This window comes from Gasterosteus aculeatus, chromosome 6 (genome assembly GCF_964276395.1).
Source record: "Gasterosteus aculeatus chromosome 6, fGasAcu3.hap1.1, whole genome shotgun sequence".
Classification (NCBI taxonomy): Eukaryota; Metazoa; Chordata; class Actinopteri; order Perciformes; family Gasterosteidae; genus Gasterosteus; species Gasterosteus aculeatus.
In genome coordinates this window covers 16,018,967-16,040,225 of record NC_135693.1, presented here as the reverse complement: position 1 = coordinate 16,040,225, position 21,259 = coordinate 16,018,967, and the positions used below count along the sequence as shown (strand labels likewise).

The following is a 21,259-nucleotide window of genomic DNA, read 5'->3' as shown; positions in this document are numbered from 1 at the left end:
GGAGAAAACAAGCCAAAGAGCATCAAAAGTCTGCTGACCAACCGTCCGCTGCTGTTACACATCATTACTCAGGCTGTAAGGACACACCGGTGAGAAGAATCACACGATTGTGAAGGATGAGAATTACATCTCTTTAACCAAATGGGAAATATTAGTGGGGTTTTTATAGCCTTTGAAGTCCAGGGTATTCAGTTTTAAAGGTTTTAAATTACGCTATCCCTAAAAGCTGGCAATAATTTACATGCTATTTCAGCAAAGGTGAGGAATTCACTGGAGGGCAGTGATCACAGTTAATGACTTGTTCTGCAGCGGGTGGAGGTACACGCATGCAGGCTACACATGCACGCTAACCCCCAGCCACCTAAATTCCTGCTATTGTCGGGTGAATGGGGAGACTTGGTGTGACGCGTGGTCCGGACAGGACACGGCAGCAGAATGGATGTTCTCGAGAAGATCACTGTAAATGCGTGACACATAACATTTAAACCTCCGAGTCATTCAGCGGAACGACCTTATCCATCAAAATGCTGGTCGCATATCTAAGCCACTTACACTTAACTCCACCAGCGTCCCAGATGCCTGAATTACCCATTCAGGGTTTTTCCCTTAGGAAAAATCAAAGAAGCAGCAAATGAATACAATCTAATTTCCCTACAAGCTGGCTTTCCAAGCACTGAAACACATGCATGGACTACTGCCATGTACTGAAGAAATGGTTCTGGATACACGCCAAAGTGTTTTCCACAGCAATCAATACTGGCCTAGTGCTGCAGTCCCCAGCCTGTCAGTGTGTGTGTGTGTGTGTGTGTGTGTGTGAGTGCGTTGCGCGTAAATGTGTGTGTGCCAAAGCCTTGTCAGCTAGAGGGACAGAATAGAGGAGAAGAGAGGTCAGATGAAATCAGAGGTGATGATAATAGCACATTAATATAACATGATCCAGAAATATACTTAGTAGATGTGAATTGCCATTAAGAGTGCCTTGCTGCATTTTCACCATAGTGGGATATATAGTACAAGATAAGCATAAGTAATTAACCGCCGGAGGCGGGGTGCACAATAAACGGGGTGTTGTGTGCGGCGAGCTGTTATCGACGACGGCTCTCTCATGAAACGAGGGGTCCATAAAACAGAAAAGCGGAGCGGCAGCGAGAGGCCGGCGATTTTGGAGTGAGAAGAAGTAATGTGTCACTCAAAAAAAAAAAGAAAAACCACATGTGACTGTTTAGTCAGTGGCAGTTTGCAAGGCACACAAATAGAGCAGAGGCCCCAATAGAGGGCTCGTCATAATGGGTGAGCGGCTCGACACAAAGCCTGTTTAAAGAGCAAGCAGAGCTCAACCGGTGGGTGTAAACACTCTGAGTCACACTAAGATACAAAGACAAATGGAGCTCCCTCCACACATGGACTTAATAATTAACCCAGAGCAAATGGAATAAACAAATAAAATAGATAGATTTATAAAAATGTCTTTGGACATGTTCACCTAAATATTCAGCTGACACAGACCCGGAGTACTGGGTTTATTTCCGTGAATCACTATTTCTGCTTCGAGCCGAAGCTGGCTGCATTTAAAAAGGAATTGACCTCCAACCCTGTGACAGAGGAAAAACAAGCACAGTAGGTCACGGGTCGGTTCCTCTCGTCACCGCACAGCGCAGCGAAACATGACAACACAGCGCAGGAGAGGCTGAGAGCAAACAAATACCTGAGAAATAAGCAGGAAATTACATCATACCTGAGAACACAAGTGAATCAGTAACCGAATACCAGCGAGCGGGTTCAATATACGGCTATTCGGAGGATCTGAAAGAGTTGTGCCGTTGGATATTTGGGGGGGATATTGTGAGTCAGGCTTAGGATAACACCATATGAGACGCGACCTCAGAGGAAAGGAGAAACACGGCAATACTCGAGTTGTTTACAGGTTGAACATTTGAAAAAAAACGCTGCTTCTGTTTTATGTGTGTGTGAAAATGAACTGGATCCAAGAATAAATATCGAGAGGCCCAACGACACCAAGTTGTGGCTTTACCCCACGATGTGCTCTTCTGGCTCTGAAACCTTGTGAAAACAGCACACTTCCTGACAACTGCGCGTTATCAAGTTCATATCTGTGCGATTAACCATAAGCACCGTTGAACTGCTGATTCTTGAGTCAGTCACTTACTGTAACTCCACAGCACATTATTCTGTCTTCATACACCAGCAGAACGCTGAAGAAAAATGACTGATGTGAGGTTTATAAACTCCACTTCCCCCCGTGCAGCTATAAATGAACTCTCTAGTGTTTACGTTTTAAAAACAAATAATCTTTACGCGCATTCATCACTCAGGCGCGCAATCTTAACAGCCACTGACTTTTACTGTCACATGTTTCTTTCTTTTTTTTGTGAGGCCGGTTTTCTCTTCGTGTTTGTTTTTTGAATTATGGGTTGCATCTGCTATAGCTGACTCACACAGTGCAGATTACTGTTGTGGGGCAAAGTCAGCGAGAATGTGAATGGGCTCAGTGAAGGTCATAAACTGACTTGAAGTTGTCAGGGCAATTTCCGCTGTGTAATACAGTAAGTAGTCCGATTTGCTGAGAGCAGGAGGCTTGACAGGCCCTTTAATTGAGATCAGAGAGCAGACACCGATACAATTAAAAAATACATATCATATTATTTCATAGTCCGGTTTATTCTATTAGAAGGCTGCGCGTAAGTGTCACGTGGTGCTCGCAGGATCGCGTGCTTTGATGCAAACGGCTGCATAATTCATGCTGGTAGAGCTTTTATTTGTCTTCTGCTTGTTATTAAAGACACAAACTACAGCAGCTGCGTTTCCTCTGGGAATCCGTCTGTGTTTTCTTCGTTCTCTGAGCCGTCGCAGCCCTTCCTCTTAGTCAATATAATATTTTCCACATAAACCCAAATGGACTGGAATGTGAGCACTGTGAAATGCAAATAGGTCTCCGGGTTAAAAAAAAAAGGGGGGGGGGGCGGATCTGACGTGTCGTTGCGCAAGTTTGGCCTCAGAACCGGCGGTGCGTGCACTCACAGTAATTATTAAATAATAATAATAATAATAATAATAATAATGATAAGCGAGAGGAGCGACAGCAGAAAGTCTGCCGCAGAGACGCCGGCTCGCCCCGTGCGACAAGACCCACAGAAAGATCCACCTTCCTCGCGAAAGGGGAAACGTGATCGCCGCTCTTGTTACTCAAGAGGAAAGAATGTAAGTAAAGGCATCGGCAGGAAGACGCGAGCACAAACACGGCTTTGTCCCTTCCCCGTAAACAATATCCCGAGCGGCGCGCACAATCGTTCCCATCCCGCCGCGCAGTGATCACAGGCGGGGAGGAGGAATCCAAGTGCCGTGTGGTCGCAGGTTTTTCTTGAGGGGGGGGGGGGGGGGGGGGTGTATATTCGCAGGGAGGAAAACAACACTGCGTTTGTTTGTTTTCTTACAGCCGATGAGAAGAACTCTCGGTATCCGAGTTGATGCCAGCGAGCGCAACAATGTAACCGGATCACTGACCGCCACATACGGCCACAGTCAATCATCAACTATCGCCTTCACTGTGCCAACAACGGCCGCGACGTAACGCCTCTTCTTCTTCTTCTTCTTCTTCTTCTTCTTCTTCTTCTTCTCCTCCTTCTTCTTCTTCTTCTACTTCTCCTTTATAAGTCACGTCGTGGAGGATGAAAGAGGTCGTAGTCGAAACGTGTCGGCGCTGGCTGCGCTCCGCCACGCGTTACGACTCTCGTCTATTGCAACACCAGGCGGCATTAAGAAATATCCAATAACTATCGCGGCGAGCGATCTGAGCCGGGTTGACCCCCCCTTCCCCCCCCCTCCCCATACGTTCATTACCGTTTCGCAATTTCCGCCCGCATGTCAGCATTTGACACGGTTTAAACCAACAACATACACACACACACAACAAAAAGAAATGAAATGACAAGAGCCCGAGCGCAGGATTCTTGCGGACCCCCCCCCTTTATAACGCAATTAAGCCCCCATAGAGCGCCGCAGCGGTCTTATTGACCGCAGCTGGACAAGTGCACATTCAGCAGTTGACACCACAATGGGCTGATGGGTTAAAGTAAAACCAGGCAACAAATACAACAAATAGTAGGTCAATCATTTAGCTGCTCGGGCGCATCGATGCCGTGCACGCGTCTATGCGAATGTCCGCCGCCGAACATCCACTGGCGGCTCTTAATGCAGAAAAAGATGCCGTTAAATAAAAATTTTAAAAAAATACTCGAGAACCAGCGAGAGCAAACAAATCGTCCATAAAGTATGCGTTATGAATACTAGTCCTACCTCTCCGTGGATGACTGTCCGTCCCTGGGGAGTATCCTCTGGTAGAAAATAAAGTTTGGAGCTTGATAAAAGTTGCTTGCTTGTTCTTTCTTCCCAGAGCAGCTGAAGCTCCGCTATGCAAATAGGATCCTCCGGTTTACATCTGACGAAGAAGAAGTCTCCGAGAGACAGAATCCTCGGTTTGCCGTCCCGGTTAAATTTAAAGGCTTTATAGAATATATATGGTCCATGTAAACCGCAAGACGAGCCCACCCACTGTAGAGGAAACAGAAAGGGAGAAATCAATGAATGGCTTATTAACTCATTTGGTAAACAAATCGTGTCACACAAACGTTTCAAACATGTATGCGTAAATACGCACGTCTGGCAAATATCACATTAGGACATCGCAGTTTTCCTGCATCATCATGTAACTATGTTTAATGTTCAACATATGACACAGATGCGGTCATGCCAAAGGAAATGTGTGCAAAGTTTTGTGTATTAGGTACCCGAGTACATCTTACAGTATGCGGCGATTAGCACAACGCGAAAATAACACAAATAGACGGTTGATAACAAACGTTACCTTCAGTGAGTTCGGCTCCATCTCGACGTTATGAATTGATTAAACTCAACACGCTCTCCAAACTTGCTGGCTTGAATGGATCGCGAAGGTCCTGCAAGGGACATATTCCCGTGGAGTTTAAATCCTCGTGTTTAAGTCCAATAAGGGTGCGGGAAAAAATATGTTTCGTGCTACATAGACTGATTATCATATCGTGAAAGTATCTGTATTCATGTATTGAAATAAAAACATTTTTTTAATGTTTTGGTGTGAATTTCCATTAGACGGAATCGCGTGCCGGGACAAAATTTTCAAATATAATCATATTCACTAATAACGTTCAAGCATACTTAGACGGTAATTGTTTTTAAAAAACCCAAATGTGTTTTGGGGGTAGTGATTTTCCCCTGTACGCTTCATTTTAGCTCATATAGAACGATTGTGGTCTTTCCTGAGACTTTGTGTCTTCCAGGACTTGTGTAAAAGACGTTCACTATGAAAGCACATTTCTCACAGTAATGACACTGAGGCGCTTGCTGTGGATGCCTTCAAGAAACAATGTTACATGAAAGTTAATAGGGCTATCAAATGATTCCTCAAAAGGCAATGTGGGCACCCGTTAGGTGGCGGTTTCGCTCTGAGCGGAACTTGCAAATGCTTTACAGCTCGGGCGCGCGGCTTCGGTTTAATGCTTAAAATAATGGCCCTTTTTTTGTATTTTTGAGGCGAGGTGAAAAGACAAAAATTGGCCGAGTTAGAAAGCGGGGCGTCACGAGACGGAATCCACAAGGCGGTTCATTAAGCAGACATAAATCATCTACAAGACGATGCGCTGACCTGGCGAAGAAAGCGGAACACATGTGACACGGGTTTACACGTTTGCACGGTCGAAGCCTTTTATGTAATTATGTCGATTCATATTTATTGGCCTCCCAAAACCGGGCGATAACAACGGCAATAAAACACCAATATTAAGCCACGATTGATTAAACACAGCTACGATGTTTGGACAAAGTTACACAAACTACACGGTTCCTATTTACACGTGTGGACCCATTGTCCTTTCGCTCTCCGCTGCTGAATGTGTCAGCTGAATTTCATCGGCTGTCTGGAATAAATAATGCGTGGTGTAGTACCGGCTCCATCCACACGGCCGTGCTGTTTCCCCGCCGTCTTCCACCCGCTGCCCTGCAACGCATCCACCACTCAGATCACAGAGCATTGCAACAGCGACGTATAGGCCTACTTCTGACACCAGCTATTTCCAGTACACTATTACGCAATGCGCTTTTTATGACGGCCGGCGCGTGCAGGCGCATTAATCCACATCTAGTTAAATTGTTTTCCTGTGTACCAAATGGTATGTGTTATCGCTATATATCTGCTGCTGTGAATGTCTGTCTAGATAACATCTGTGTTATCTTCAAGACGTATGTATTATAGATCAGTTGAGAGCAGGCTCGTCATTTCATTTCTCTAAAATACCACCAGTTCCTCTTCACTGCTCTTTATTCAAAGAACATGATGTATCACTATTAAAATAGCTGGGGCAATGTTCCGTGACGCTTTGATATTTTAAGTGCAAGTTTAGTGCATCAGTTTGGAGAAAATAAGTGGATTACACAGATGCTGGTTGTCTTATATGCGGCTGCTGCAGTATTGGTATCGTGGAGGGAATCTCATACAGACCGCGACTCTTAAGTGTTATCTCTCCTGATTTCTCTCCCAGCCTTTTTCAGCGGCGGAATCAATGGGGTTGCATTGTTAATGGCCGCCACTGTAATGAAGTCCACGGTTAATCAATGGCACCACTAGAGCTCGACTAGAGCCACTAGAGTTTTCTTGTCAACAACCCGATACGAGGGCAGCGACTGCAAAGTTGCGGTGCGGATGTCGAAGCCAGTTGGTGTGAGCGGGAGCTTCACGTGAGGACTCAAAATACTGAGAGCATCTTCTCAAGCCGCACGCTTAGTGTAAAGTCGACATGTTCGATCTCATCTGCTTCTCTATTACCTCGGCATGTCTTTGGGACCAGATAAGATTCCAACAAGGACGTCACAAAGACGTACAGTCATTTACAGGGTTTATACTCCTGAGTAAACTCAAAACATGGAAAATAAATACATTGAAACAATAAGAGTCAACATGCAGTAAGCCTGGAGACAAATGAGTAGCTGGAGAAATACACTGTGCATAACGTCGTATAACAGTTTAACATGAATTTCCGGCGGACCAGTTAGAGCTCAAATTGCTTAACTAAATCGGAAAGTATCCGTCTTTAAGTCCAGCCACATCTGTGGGTCTGGAAACTTGCAGGGGGAGTTTTTTTTTTCACCTCAGACTGTTTACATTTTCAAGCTGTTTTCCCAATTTCGCATTCACTGCTCGCCAAATTGTCCATTGGGGCGTTTGGCTGACCGGCCGAGTGAAATAAGAATCGCTCGCAACGTGAATTCTCTTTGGTTCATTTTTAAAATCTCTGACGCAAAACTTTTGAAACACTAATAATGTTCCGTGTTGGCTGCATGAGCGAGCAGGGACGCCTGAAAAAATGTCCACAATGGAGGAACTGGAAAGGCCTTATTATGGGCCATATTGTAGCGAATGAGGCGGCGTCAGCAGGGAGCCACAAATGACCTCGGAAAGTCCTGTTGAAAATAAGAGAGCCGGGGCTACCGTTGCAACCCCAGCAAAGCAGTACAAAGAGCAATAAAATAGAACGTTTCCACATGACCTACATGATGAGTATGAATATCAGGATGCCTTGCATGGTGTTAGAGCTGCAGGTATGAAAATAACTCACAGAGCGCTGCGAGGATGAATCGAATCAACCCTTTGATGGTCCGATCCACAAGAAATCAAAGGGCCAATATTATTTATTAGCATTTCTTCATTCCTTTGAACAGAAAACAGTTAATTTGGCTTATGAGCCTTTACAGAATCAAAGACATGTTCATTTAGTACACTTTGCACAACGGTAAGTCATTAAATCACAGCTTAATCTTTGTATGTTGCTGCTTTTTTCAAAACATTGGTTTTATTGTCCTTGTGCAAACAACATGATTTAGTAGCAATTATGTTGATTTAGTGTCTATATATAGTCAACACCTGACTGTCAAAGCAAACAAATGACTCAACATCAATTTAATTGAAATAAAAAACATTATTTAATAGTACTGTTCAATGTTCTTCTCTCATTTCAAGTAACGGAATCGTCCTCTCCCCGTGGCTTTGAATTCACTTCACTCAGGTGTGAGGTCATCCAGAAAAGACACAATCTGCCTGTTGTTGAGAGAGAGTGTGCAGGGACTCTATCTGTGATCATTGAAACCACTTGTTTCACATCGACACGCCTCCCTGTTTACATAATTGTTGGGCCGCGATAAAAATGTGTTGGTGGATTCATCACGTCAGGCTCTTGGATTGTTTGTTCTCTGTGCTTTCATTTCAGATCTGAGTGGGTCGGTTTGCTCAGGAGCTGTGTGATTAGTCTCGCAGTGGTTCTTCACATTATTGCTTTTAATAATCGCCACCGTCTCTGAGCAGAAGAGACACATAAAGGTCAATGCATTTATAACTCTGTCCCTTCTCTCTCACTCGAGTCGGGATGCTTATCGGGAATCCGCGCATTCGATTGGCTGAGTAGCGTCTCGTGAAATGATGCTATTTGTCGGTGAGTTTCGGTGAGAATGGCTCTATCAAAACGTTTTATTTCTCTCATTTATCTATTGGTATTAGGTCCGGATACAAGCCTGTCAGCCTATTGGTGACGCGTGTCAAACCCACCTGACACAGGGGAGAATTTCCACCGGTTACAATCTGCAACATCATCACTAGATGACACCAAATCCCACGACCTGTACCTTTACGTAACAAATGAGTAACTCGTTGAGTAGAGAAAAAACACACTGGAAAAATATTTCTTATTTTTAAATATTTCTCCAACATATCATTTTACAGCCCAAATGTTCTCCCACTCGTCCATTTTCCTGTCAATGTGATACTGGAATCCAAACTTCAGACATTGGCAGACATTCAGAAAATCTACAGACGACTAAAACAAGAACACCTCTGAGAAATAAGTGCAGCACGCGCGCCGATTTCTAGTAATTCGCAATTGCATTACCCCAGAGGACAGCCATCTATCATCAATGGAAAGCCCTGGGACATTAAATATCCATCAAGTAGATTTGTCCAGAGGAACATGTTTCACTAGTAACTTTACACCTCGGTCTTTATGCTGCTGTAATGACATGACAATGCCCCCCGCCCCCCGCCCCCCCGGTCTGCAGCGAGACTTTAGGAAAGGTAACAGGAGAACCGAGGGATGTTGCTGGGCTAATTTAAGCCTCTTAGACTCATTATGTGCTGGTGTTACCTTTCCCTCCGTCCGATCACATGCGAGTCCGCCAACAGTCGACGGCACATGCACGCTTGGAAATCCAATTAGTTTAGTGAAGGGTTCACTTTTAATCAGGACGTGAGTTGGAAGTGTTCATCTGGAGGCGATTTGAGATGATTTCTGCGTGCATTAGCAGGTGTCAGCCGGCGTTGGCTGAATGTTAACTGACTTAGCTCATAAATATCTGGGACGCAGTTATATCTTCAGAACATCAAAGCAGTTGCTGCGTGCAGCGAAATGTGTGAGCTTTGCTCTTCACAGCAGAATGAAAAGGCTTCTGAAAAAAAAAATGAAAAAAACACATTTATCTATTTTTGTTCTTATCTGTGTTCACACTTGTTTATCCGAGCCACGTTTCATCACGTTTTATGCATAACTCATGCTTGGTGCCATCCATCTATTCAGTCACAACAGTCAACATTAAGCTAAGTCGTTTTCAACAAACCAATTATTGAATAAGTTCATGGCTGCGGTCATTGATCATGGATAATATATTCATATATATGTTAGGTGGTGATTCATGAGGCGAGCTGCTCTGAACGACTGCCATGAGAGTGAACAAATTGCTTGCAGTACACAATTTCCCATTCGTGGACCACTATTAGAGCTGAATTGTTTGATAATGTCAAGTGAGTCATTTTATTAAGCGCCACACAAATGTAATCATGCAGCGGGGCAACGTGAACTCGAGTGTATACAAGTGTTAACATCGCTATGGGTTTTAGGTTATTAACGTCACAGCAAATGTAAATTTGCCTTATTGAATCAGAAATGTGCAAAGCACAAACAAAATAGGCTGCTTCATTCCTCTCCCATCTGCATACACATCAGGACTCTCTCTCTCTCACACACACATACACACAGTCACATTTGATATCAGCACATCTGAAACCAGGATTAGAAACATGAATAATGTATTTATGCAAATGCCTGATGGGTAGAACTATGAAAGATGAGAGTGATTGAAAAGGCATTTTGTTAGATTGAGTTACTGCCTGTGTGTTATAGATGTTTTCAGAGAGAGAGAGAGAGAGGCAAATACCACTGAATCTTAAATGGAAAAGAAGCTGTATTTTTGAAGAAAAGAGGTCACGGTGTAACCTCCGCGTCTGAGGAATACATTAATACGCAACCTTTTTTTTTTTTTTGCACGGTGCAATTCAAACATCAGCCAGGTTATTAGACTGTGGTGCACTATGAAGTCGCTGAGGACGGTGACCTCAGCGTTTACCATCTGTGTAACGCATCACCCACTGTCTTTCCCCGTCAAACACGGAATTGTTACGAAACGGCCACAAATGTGTCAGCAGACGTCTCTGATCAGATTATTCACCCTCCCATCTGGGCCGAGAGAAAGTGTATATGTCAAAGAATCGGGTGTAATTGCAATTACGACGCAGGCGTTTTGCGCTGGGTGTCGTCAAGATTTCACATCATGTATTCTCTTTGAGTAGCAGCTTCAGTTGTCCCGCGCGCCACACTATCGTAATGTGTGTAATCCCTGTGATGTATCTGCAAATCAGGACACGGCGAATCGGCCGATGCGAGACTGGAGAGAACGGGGTACCTTTTGAAATATGACTGACAACTGGTGAATTGTTCCATTACAGCAGAGCAGGAGAGGAAATACAGTATTTTCTTCCGAGCTTAGAGCCTGAGCACACATATTAAACAGGGTGGGGGGGTGAAAAAACTCTTCACCATTAATAATTTATCTCATTTTACAAGGCAATTTAGCAGTCACTTGAAGTTGCTATGGTGACAGGGGGGTATTTTGAGACAACTAATGACCTATGCAAAACCCACTCACTGTAAACTTCACTGAGGCTAAATGAGATTGCTGTCTGTGCTGCGGCGTGTGATACATGGCTGAGAACTTAATCCCCACGCTGTGCACGGCCTTTTTTTCTGCAGAGGACAAATTAAGGTTCTTAATATCAATGTAAAACATCTGTGTGCTGTTTACTGTACAGGGAACATGAACCAAGCAGCGCAGCGCCGCACAATGGTCTTTTGTTGTGATTGCTAATGTAGAATTCATAACGGTTGTCAGGTTGAGTAAAAAAAAGGAATCCTGCCAGTGAAAAGGAAAATGAATACTCATGACACGGTTTGAATGTAACTCAATACGCTTCACACCAAATCCCCTCCGATGTCTTTTTTTTTTGTGTGTTTTTCGGCTTACGTCAAAGATTCCACATTAGGAAAGCTTTGAAGACTCGTTCTGTTCCGAGGCGAATCATATTTGTCCAATAACGGCTTCGCCTGTTGCAGCTGTCGAGGCTGAGACAGAATGAGTCATGTGTTATCCATTCAAGTCCAATTTCTCCCATGCAAATTCCTGACATGTGTGACTCTGCGGTGCCCCGGAGTTGAAACAGTATTTTCAGAAAGCAGGAGAGAGAACGAAGGCCAGAGCTGTGTGACCATTTAGCCACCTGCTTGGCCCGTGACCCGCACTGTTTAAAGAAAGTTTCTATTTGGGAAACAATCCACTCGGGTTGTTTCAACCGGCTTTTAAAGAAGGTGCAGCTGCCATGAAATTAAACGAATAAACAAAAGGAGGAATGGGTCCTGTGGTTTCTCCTTAAAAGGAGCCCTCTTTTGGAAAATATGAGTTGCACTGAGCTGTGTGAAAACATTTTCGAATTCCTAAAAACTAGTTTTGACAAACACATGGAGTGAGGCTGCCGGTTTTAATGACACCTCTTGAGCGCCCCCCCACATCTCCTCTCCATAGTGGGCTGAGCCAAATGCCCATTAGCATAGAAGTCAGGTTGATTAAAGGTGTGACTCTTTTACTCCAGCTGGAAGCTTTGGTGATGAGCGCCATCTGCTGGGATACAGCAGTAATAACGCTGAGCTGGTGACAGACGTGTTAAACGAGGTTGCGGAGGTTAATTCAGTGTGTAACATCATAGTAGATTATCAGTCAGCCCGTCTGGGGGGAGATGCAGCTAAAGATAAAAGCTGCAGTCAGTGTTGAGTAGTAAGTACAGTTGGGCCCATTAAAATGCTACTGCTACTTTATACTTACACTCATCTTTATTATTATTAAGATTTACATTCTTAATACCAAAAGAATAAATTATGGTTTTTACACTTTGATCCTCAAGGGTGAATTCACAAGACACAAAGCAGTATATAAGGCGATTAAAACGAGATCTTTCTTAAACATCTGTCATTTTAAAATGATTGACACAAATATATTCAATATTTCTGATTTCGGCCGTGCAAGACAATGAGCACGCCTACTTTTAACCTCTGTAATCAGAGGCTTTTTAATGCTTAGACTTTTGTGTTGTTAAATTTAAATGCGTGTGGAGTATTTCTATGCTATAGTATTGCTATTTTTACTTAAGTAACAGGCGTGAGTACTTCTTCTGCAGGCTGCAGCAATAAATAAAACCTGAAACGCCGCTAATATTCTCTTGATGCCCAGTGTGCTTTTAATGTGACTATTATAAGATTTTAATGCTTGAAACATCAATATATTTTCTTATGTTTTTGAAAAGAAACAACTGGTAGTTGGTTAGCTAACTAATTATCACAATAATTTAAATTATAAGAGAGTTGATTTATTCTGTGTGCACTGTCTTTGCTGTCACAGCAAGCACGAGCTTTGAAGCCGTGCAGATTGTAGCGGCTGAGGGGAATGCTTTCATTCTTTCTGATCTCCACTCAGACAGGAAGTGAGTCTCGGGCAGGGCGTGTGATACTGCTTCTGAGGTCAACAAAGGTGGGTGTTAAGACTCTACAGAGTGAGTTTCTGTTGTCGAGAAGGAACACTCAACTAAAATGGGCTTGATTTTTGATGTAGTGCCACTTTTTTGTTATTTATTTTGGACGTCTGGGATATGTTTACAGAAATACACAAAGTGCTTTCTTAAAAAAACTATTCTTGAAGACAGGATGTAAAATCTCTCCCTACAGCTGGACGCTCTCTCCCCCCACTTGTTTCACTTTCTGAAATTCTCATTGTGATTTCCTGTGATGCAAAGCGAGATGATGACTGACACTTTGCAACAAACACAGGAAAATCCTGTCTCCTTTCACAGGTCACAGGCATTCCCACTGTTTCCTCTCTGCTACACTGGCTGGACAAATTCATTTTGACAGAAATCTACTCGATATTCCACCAAGTGGAGGAAAACGGCTCTGTGTGTTTGTGTGTGTTTTATCCTGTTTGGACACCAGCTGATATGTCACTTCCTGCATGGTAAAACGATAATACTAATAGTAATAACATCGATAAAGATATGTGAATAGATTGTTGTCAGGGAACGGTGGAGAAGGCAGGACTCAAATGCAGAGTTCGAGTTTGAAAGGGGGGGGCAGGCAGGAACGAGGAACATCCAGAACGATTGACAATGACGCGACAAGTGACAGGAGACAGGCCATACACACAGCTTAAATACACTAGGGAGGTGCAAGTGATTGGGCACAGGTGGAAACAATCAGACAATCACAGACGATGACAGGACAAGGCAGGAAGTGAAGTTACCCAGGGAGACAAGAAGCAGAAAACTACAAAATAAGACAGGAAATAAAACCACACCGTGACAATTTTGGCTTTATGCTGGACAAACCCTAATGACCAATGGGCAATAACTCATTTATGCATATTCTTAATATGTATTATTAGAAATGTTATACTCTATAAGCCTAATTACAGTATTCAGCTGTTCGGGACTTTTACCAACTTGATGAACAGCAGAGGAAGTGCTCTCCGTGTTATTTACTCTGATGAACGAACAGACGACGTGATGCCGCCCTCTCCTGTACATTCTCATGTTTTATTGTCGAACCAAATGTCATTCAGGACTCATGGATCTCTAGCAGATAAACCCGCGATGGTCTTTATTTTCTGGGCGTGGCTTAAACTTGACTTTTTCGAAAAACTTCAACCCCCTCCACCCCCTCACACACACACACACACACACACACACACACACACGCACACGCACCCTGTTGAAGCAGCAGCCACCGCCAGCATTGTGGGATTCTTCTTCAGGAATCACTCATCTCCAACCGTCTGCAAGATGTGGATGTTCCAGTTTATTAGTGCGATCACAACTCGCGCGCTGTTCATCCTCGTGTCTCTGCTCGGCATCTGGAGGGTGACGTGGGTGAAGCAGGGACACTTCTACTGGCTCCTCGCGGTCTTCTTTCTGCCGCTTCTGATTGAGATGATAATAACGCTGAAGAGGCGCAAGGGACAAGATTATAAATGGTAAGGCGGGGTGCATGCTGTTAAGTGATTATATTGATTTTATGCTAACGGTGCGAACTTGGAACGTGTGGTATGAACATCTAAACGTATTTTTTTATGCAACAACTTGGTTTGAAGATATTCCCTCCATGCTGAATACTTAAGGAGTATAATGCATGCATGTGTTTGGGTTTATGTGATGTTCCCCGTTTACATTCCTTCCCCCCGCCGCCATAAATACTCTGCATCCTGCTTGTCCCCCCCGCTGCTATTGTTCCCCTGGTCCTGTTTGGGACTGTGAGGATGGGGTGGCCACCCTTAACATCCCTTATCAGCCTTCTTTGTTTATATTTAATCTGCAGATGTTGTGTGGAGGAGGATTTGCACAATCAATCGGAAAATAAGAATAAAGGCTCTGAATCAAATATGTCTTTCTTCGTTTATTTCCTTGCAAGGAAAAAAAGGTCATCAAGAGTCATTTTTTCTTACACAACAACTTTGTTGTTACACTGCAGCTCAATACTTCCCCATAGCCACACACTCCCAGTCACTGCAATCTATAAACTGTTCATACATTGAAACATTTGAAGGGTTACGTATATTTTTCCCATAACAATTACTGTAAAATAGCACAGTCGGCTTCAGTCAATATAAATGAAAGATTATATTTATTTGTAAATAGAAATAATCCAGTCATTGATTTACATTCCAATGTTCAGAGATGTCTGATTAACCTAGCTTTTCTAGAAACATTTTCCTGTGGAATTAACATGATATATAGTAAAGTTACAATAGAATACCAATTGTAGGGCTGCAGCTAATGATTGTTGTCGTTATTAATTCATTGGAATTTATTGTAGTTTATAGACTATATGAGAAAATAGAAACGCCGATGAGCACATCTTCTAATGTCAACAGTCTAAAAACCCATAATATTGTATTTAACTTTATATAAGACAGACAAAAGCAGAACATCTTTATATTTCAAAACTAGATCCTGTACATTTTGCTTTGAAAATGGTTAAATAACTGTTTCATTCATTCAGTTTCATTATTAACAAATTGATTTAAATTCTTTTACCATGCGTCTTTATGAATTTGTGTTAATAAGGACCTTGGGGTTGTCTTGCAGGTTTTCTCCTGCTATCTTTCTATTTCTCATCAGTATTATTCCCTCCATTTGGATCCTGGAGCTCCACCATCAGCATGAAAAACTCAACATCTCCCAGGTTCTCCAGATACAGAACTACTTTGTCTTGATGCTTTCTGAACATGTAATCTAATGACAGTTGTCGGTGCGTCTACAAACTACACTTTTAAACATTTTATACAGAGAAATGTTAAGTGTCTGTCTCTCTCAACGGTTTTCAGTGCAAAAAGCTCGACTCGTGGCAGAATCTGCACATGCTTATCTCTGACAACGGGACCTCAGGAAACGTCACATCCCAGAGCTACCTAAAGGTAAGTTAGGACCGTATGTATAGTAGTCTAACCAAGAGCTTCTACATAATGCAACTATTGCCTCAACCTGGAAAGCTGTCCAATCTTCTTAAGAATGCTGCTTGTCGTTCTAATTAACTATCCCTGTTACAGTCACTTGACTTTCGTTTTCCACAATGTTTTTTCTTTTTGTTTTCAGATGTTGGTACAATGACGAATGCTTTCAGATCATGCATTTTGCCCGCAGACTTCTGTAAATAATTTCACAAATGTTTACTTTTTTTTAAATTTCCTTACTGTATCAGAGCATAATCCTGTGTTTGTGTGATCTGATTCCTCAACGTTATGACAAGCAGCACAGAGGTACTACGGGTTCCTTGATGCGAGCGGGGACTCGGTCGGATTCGCATATTGCCAGTTTGAATGAAATGCAAAAGAAATAAAAGCCTGATTCTGTCAAACTGTCTATTCAGAAATACTCCACTTGTGTAAGAAAAATAATGAACTTCATATAAACACAGGCCTGGATTCTGGGAATCTGGTCATCTGGTAGTGATTTAAAGCAAAGGTTGAGCAAAGGTCGATAGAACTCAAACAAAAAATCTGTTCAAACAATCCCCTCTTTTGCTTGGATCTGAAAAGTAGTTTTTTTTCAATTAATGTTTTTTTTTCATTAATGTTTTAAAACGAAAAGATCAGGATCTGAGTTCTCTTGGGATTTAACTATTAGCCAGCATTTAATACTAAACAGATTAGTTAGTGATTAAAATTACAGTGCAGAGGCTCCCTGCCAATAATAACAAACACATCCGCCTGAAAATCTTCAGCAACTGAACAAGGGGAGCAGTTAAAATGGCTTCAATAAATAACCGCAAGACCACCACCCTTTAGCCTGGAGGATCGGAAAGCGTTGGGACGCCTCAAAAAGCCTTCTGTTAATACCTCAGCTCCTTATTGTGTTTCCATTTAAAAATCTAATACCTCATCGTGCAACGTAATGGAGTCAATAAAGGGAAATTCTGAGGTGATTTTTTATATTTTTTGGATGCAAAGTTCCTGACAGACGTAACTCTCAATCTCTCCTCTCCTGTCTCAGAGTTTGAACGACATCTTAAAGACCGTCTGTCCCAACGACTGGATCCTGGCTCTTCATCAGAGCGTGCTCATCCTCGTCATCGTGGGGAAGTGGCTCCTCCCGTCGGGGGGCGGAGTCACGCGTGATGAACTCTCGCAGCTTCTCCTCATTTTTGTTGGCACTGCAGCCGATATCCTCGAGTTCACCAGTGAGACGCTGTCAGATGTCAAGTGGGTGGATTAATCATGCTTTGCACACGAGTACGTTCACGCTGTCGTGTAATATACGATGGACGTCCATGGGTCGCTCCTGTGGTTCCAGGAGGATCGAACACTGTTTGGTCAACTTCCACATCCATGTTGGCATTGCGCTGTCCTCCTTAACGTGCTGATCCAAATCGTTTTCTAACAATTGATTTGAAATGGTTTGTAAAAACAAAACCATCTAGCCAAATGCTAACAACAACTTCTGCTAAGGAGCTAACTTCAAGACAGAAATAGTAGACCAGGAGCCATCACACACCTGTGACCAATCCTGCTTCAGACAGAGGTTAGGACCTCCCACCTCATTAGCATACAGACACACAGATATAGAAATGTAGAAATGTAGGCGAACAGAAATGTAGAAATAAATATAAACCATTGACACAAAGGTGGGGAACCCAAAAACTTTTAAGGCAAGCTAACATAATCTGTTTCCCCAGGTCATGGCTTTACATCAATGCATTACGTAGTAAAAAAGTTGCTCCCCAATGGCATTTAATGAAACTCACAGGGACAGACTTTGTCTGTATATTCTGAGCTTCTATTGTTCTATTCTGTGTCTTTTCCAGAGACAACAGTCAACCGCTGGTCTACATCATCTTAGCTGTATGGACTTGGAGCATGCTGCAGTTCCCCCTGCATCTGGCCGGTCAGTGTGTGTTTATCTTAATAAAGTTGGTGCTTACCTCTTCCAAGCGTGGGACAATCCAAACATTGTTTTCATTCACCAGCGTCCAGGCTAGTGCTCTAGGGAGAGCAAAGCAATTTGGGAACGCTTACCACAAAACAGGAAGGGTGTGTTAAATAAGGTGTATTTATATCTTTAGTCTTATGGGGGATATTCACTCTGACAAAGTTTGGGGATCTGCACTTGAGATAAGAGGAGTAAGTCGTAATTAGGCAAGGCCCGACTTGGTAAGGATGTAAATCCACCTTCTTAAATCTGAACAGAGGATAGTGTTTTGTGAAAGACAAAGAAAGAAAATTAAAAGAGGCGTTACTTTGTTCTCGGAAATGAAAACCTCTGCAATGTTCTCAATTATTTATAATCCAACATTGGAACATTTACAAATGGATGTTTGAGAGTCTTTGTGGTAATACTTTCAGGTGAAGCTTTACCGTCATAAAGCATTTAGAGCACTCAGAGCTTGAAAGTGTTCCATTGTGTTCTTAACTCAAGCTGCGTTGCGTGTCCCGTCATGTCCAATGTGTTCAGGGGCCGGTAACCACAAAGTGTTCACAGACTGATACAACGTGATTGCCAAGAATGCAACAAGTACATTGTCGTAAAGATTCTTTAAGGAAATATACTGAAGGAAAGGGAAGAGTGTTGTGTAGAAACATATTGAGAAGAAGCGATAGAAAAAATCAATAAAGAAAAAACTAAACGATCTCCACAAAACACATTGAGTAACGGATGAGAAACACACTGACTCAAAGTGATGACAAAAGTAGAAATATATAGGTCACATTAATGTGAGTGAATGTTGTTACTTTGAGCGGTGCTTATACCTCCTTTTCAAAGACAAATTTAGAATTGCGAAATAGCTGTTGAGAAAAGTTTTATTCCAGATTACAACAACAGCAGATTGTTACTTTGAATATGAAGTCCTGTTTGTCTTTTGTCTCCCCCATTTTTTTTAAAAGTGGTGAACTCTGAGCCAGACACTGGCGGCGAGGAGGGGCCCCGCGAGGTGTCCCTCTTGGCTAAGCACAGCACGGACATGTGGAGCATCGTGGGGGCCTTGTTCATCCAAGACGGGCCTTTCCTGGTGGTCCGGCTCACCGTCATGACCTACTTTGGCATCTTCCACCAGATGCTGGTGTTCTTCACCATTAAGAACTTTCTGGTGGTCACGCTGAACTTGTACAGGCTGATTGTTTTGTGCATGGACTGGCGCAACAGAGCCAGAAGGGGCAGCGCCATCCCGAGTATTTGAACGATGTTCTTATTGGGGAATCATGGCGACGCAGTGCACAAATCTACATTCACATGTATTTTCTTACATCTGCAAGGTGATATGTTACCGACTTTACAGCCACTTGAAGGCTCAGCATCTAAACTTGCACTCCCTCCAAAGTTTCCCACATGTTGACAGCCATAGTAAATACCTCAAATTGTACTTGTAATGTCTTTATGTTGCAGCAAAGCGCTGTCCCATTGGTATTTATACAATTTAGAAAATCCTTACACTCAACAATTTGGTGCTGTCAGGACATGAAGTGTTCAAGGAGAGAGAGACATTTCCTTGGTTCAACCCAGTCAGGAAGTTACATATGATTGTAACAACATCAAATGTCTGTTCAATATCCTCCCCTTATCACCACTGGATGGGAAAGGCCATTCATTCTGTTATTCTTTGACATTTGAATGGGGTATTATTGTTCCAAAATAAGGTGTGTGGTGCTGTTCCTCTTGGAGAATTGCCTTTTAAAACAAAGGAAGGACATGGTATTCGCTAATCAACGATTCAATTTAATATCTCAAAGTTCTTTACTGTTACTGTTGGCCTGTTTTAACTGAGGGTTGTATCTCTGTGACGTACAAGAAACTGCAGTTTGTGTCGTTATGCACATTACAGTCATTGTTCTAGGTTAATGTTCTCGTCCTTATTTGGCCCAAATAAAGCAATCCATACCAGTATCTGTTTTCTTATGTTTATTTCACATTCATTTGCAAGTAGAACTTTCTCAGATTTATGTGACGGAAAACATATTTGGGACTTTATGGTAAAAAGACAACTGAACAATTGAACTCCATAAGTAATCCTGTGATCCCCTGATATGCTGCATCATCTCCCCCTCTTTCTCGTTCCTCTTCTACCGCTGCTCTGTCACCCCGCCCGCTCCACATCTACCTCTTTAAATCCCCAACCAACACAACAATTGATTGCATCACGTGATGCAATCACGTGGGGAAATCCAATTAGGTATGCGGATAGCGTGCAGACGAACACCAACAGCAATCGGATTTTAAGTTTACTCACTTTGGACCCCCGATTTGAGGGAGTGCGGATATAGTGCGTTCGTCTGCACGATAGCGCTATCCGGAGACGGGGTTCCGGGTACCGGGTTTAGGCAAACTAGAGTCCGTCTGCACGGGGTCTGAATGTAGCTGAAACTGGGCGGAATACCGCTTCAAGCGGTATAACGGTATAACATTTTGGTCATAGCGCCCACTCATGGCCTCTACATCAATTTCCTGATTTAAAGCTCGTAGAAACCTTTTAAAGAAGCCAATCAAAAAGAGCTGGAGACCAAATATAAAGTAAGCGCTTAAACCACAATCGCAAATCAATACCTGTTGCCAGGTCTAGAATGTTTGAAATAGTCTTTGAGATACTGCTGCAACTGTGGTTACTCTTCAGCAAGCAACAGGATATCATTTTACAATCCATTGGTCGGAGCTGCTTGTCATGGTTCTAACTTCATAACATCAATGAATAACCAACATTAAACGCTCTTTAACGGGGTAAAAAAACACAAACAATTTGTAAAACTATTAATTGTACATTCATAAAATTACCCCGCCGAACTGCATGCTGGGTACAGCTCGCCTGCTATCACAAGAAGATTAAACTATGTCAATACATGAAAACACAAGAAAAGGCGATGCCGGAGGACCAATGGGAGACCAAAGATGCACCAACGGTTTGGAGGGTTTTTGGTTTAGAAATAAGCCACGTACGGTAACTGTGGTAAACAGTGACTTAGATAAAAAAAAAAGATTTTTTGCAAAGTTGGTTGAGCATCTGGTATTGCCTCTGGTGGCAACACTAGCAGCCACAACAGCTAACACGCTAACAAGCTAACTCGCCGGGCAGTTGCGAGCCTTGGCCAGAGAGTGTTGAACAACGAGCGGGGAACAGTTGGCCAGCTCCTTTTCGGCCTCAATGAATGAGTGAATGTGTTTTACTCAGAATAAAATACCTCAATATACCGAGATACCTCAGAATCTTACAAATACCGTGATATGGATTTCTGGCCATACCGCCAAGCCCTATTT

The 21,259-nt window shown here is 42.8% G+C and overlaps 2 protein-coding genes across 2 annotated transcripts in view; one reads left to right on the top strand and one right to left on the bottom strand.

Moving 5' to 3' along the window:
• The window catches only part of arid5b (AT-rich interaction domain 5B), a 63,706-nt gene extending 58,713 nt beyond the window's left edge, over nucleotides 1-4,993 (bottom strand). Inside the window, exons 1-2 of the mRNA XM_040178722.2 lie at nucleotides 4,883-4,993; nucleotides 4,315-4,569 (exon numbers count right to left, since the gene is read on the bottom strand). Of these exons, the coding sequence (XP_040034656.2) occupies nucleotides 4,315-4,569; nucleotides 4,883-4,903 (276 nt within the window). The 5' untranslated portion in view covers nucleotides 4,904-4,993. The remainder of the gene's footprint in view (nucleotides 1-4,314; nucleotides 4,570-4,882) is intronic.
• A 9,036-nt stretch (nucleotides 4,994-14,029) lies between these two features.
• Nucleotides 14,030-19,894, top strand: LOC120821043 (transmembrane protein 26). Its single transcript, XM_040179401.2, has 6 exons — nucleotides 14,030-14,496; nucleotides 15,608-15,704; nucleotides 15,847-15,936; nucleotides 17,012-17,220; nucleotides 17,823-17,902; nucleotides 18,901-19,894. The coding sequence occupies exons 1-6, from the start codon at nucleotides 14,030-14,032 to the stop codon at nucleotides 19,191-19,193; spliced, it is 1,236 nt and encodes a 411-aa protein (XP_040035335.2). The 3' UTR covers nucleotides 19,194-19,894.
• The last annotated feature ends 1,365 nt before the right edge of the window (nucleotides 19,895-21,259 follow it).

Bases quoted from the DNA above. Each gene is read 5' to 3' on its own strand.
- LOC120821043 (XM_040179401.2), top strand. From the start codon at position 14,030: ATGCCGCCCTCTCCTGTACATTCTCATGTTTTATTGTCGAACCAAATG. The intron at 15,937-17,011 runs GTAAGTTAGGAC...CTCCTGTCTCAG, and splicing joins CATCCCAGAGCTACCTAAAG to AGTTTGAACGACATCTTAAA. The intron at 17,221-17,822 runs GTGGGTGGATTA...TGTCTTTTCCAG, and splicing joins GAGACGCTGTCAGATGTCAA to AGACAACAGTCAACCGCTGG.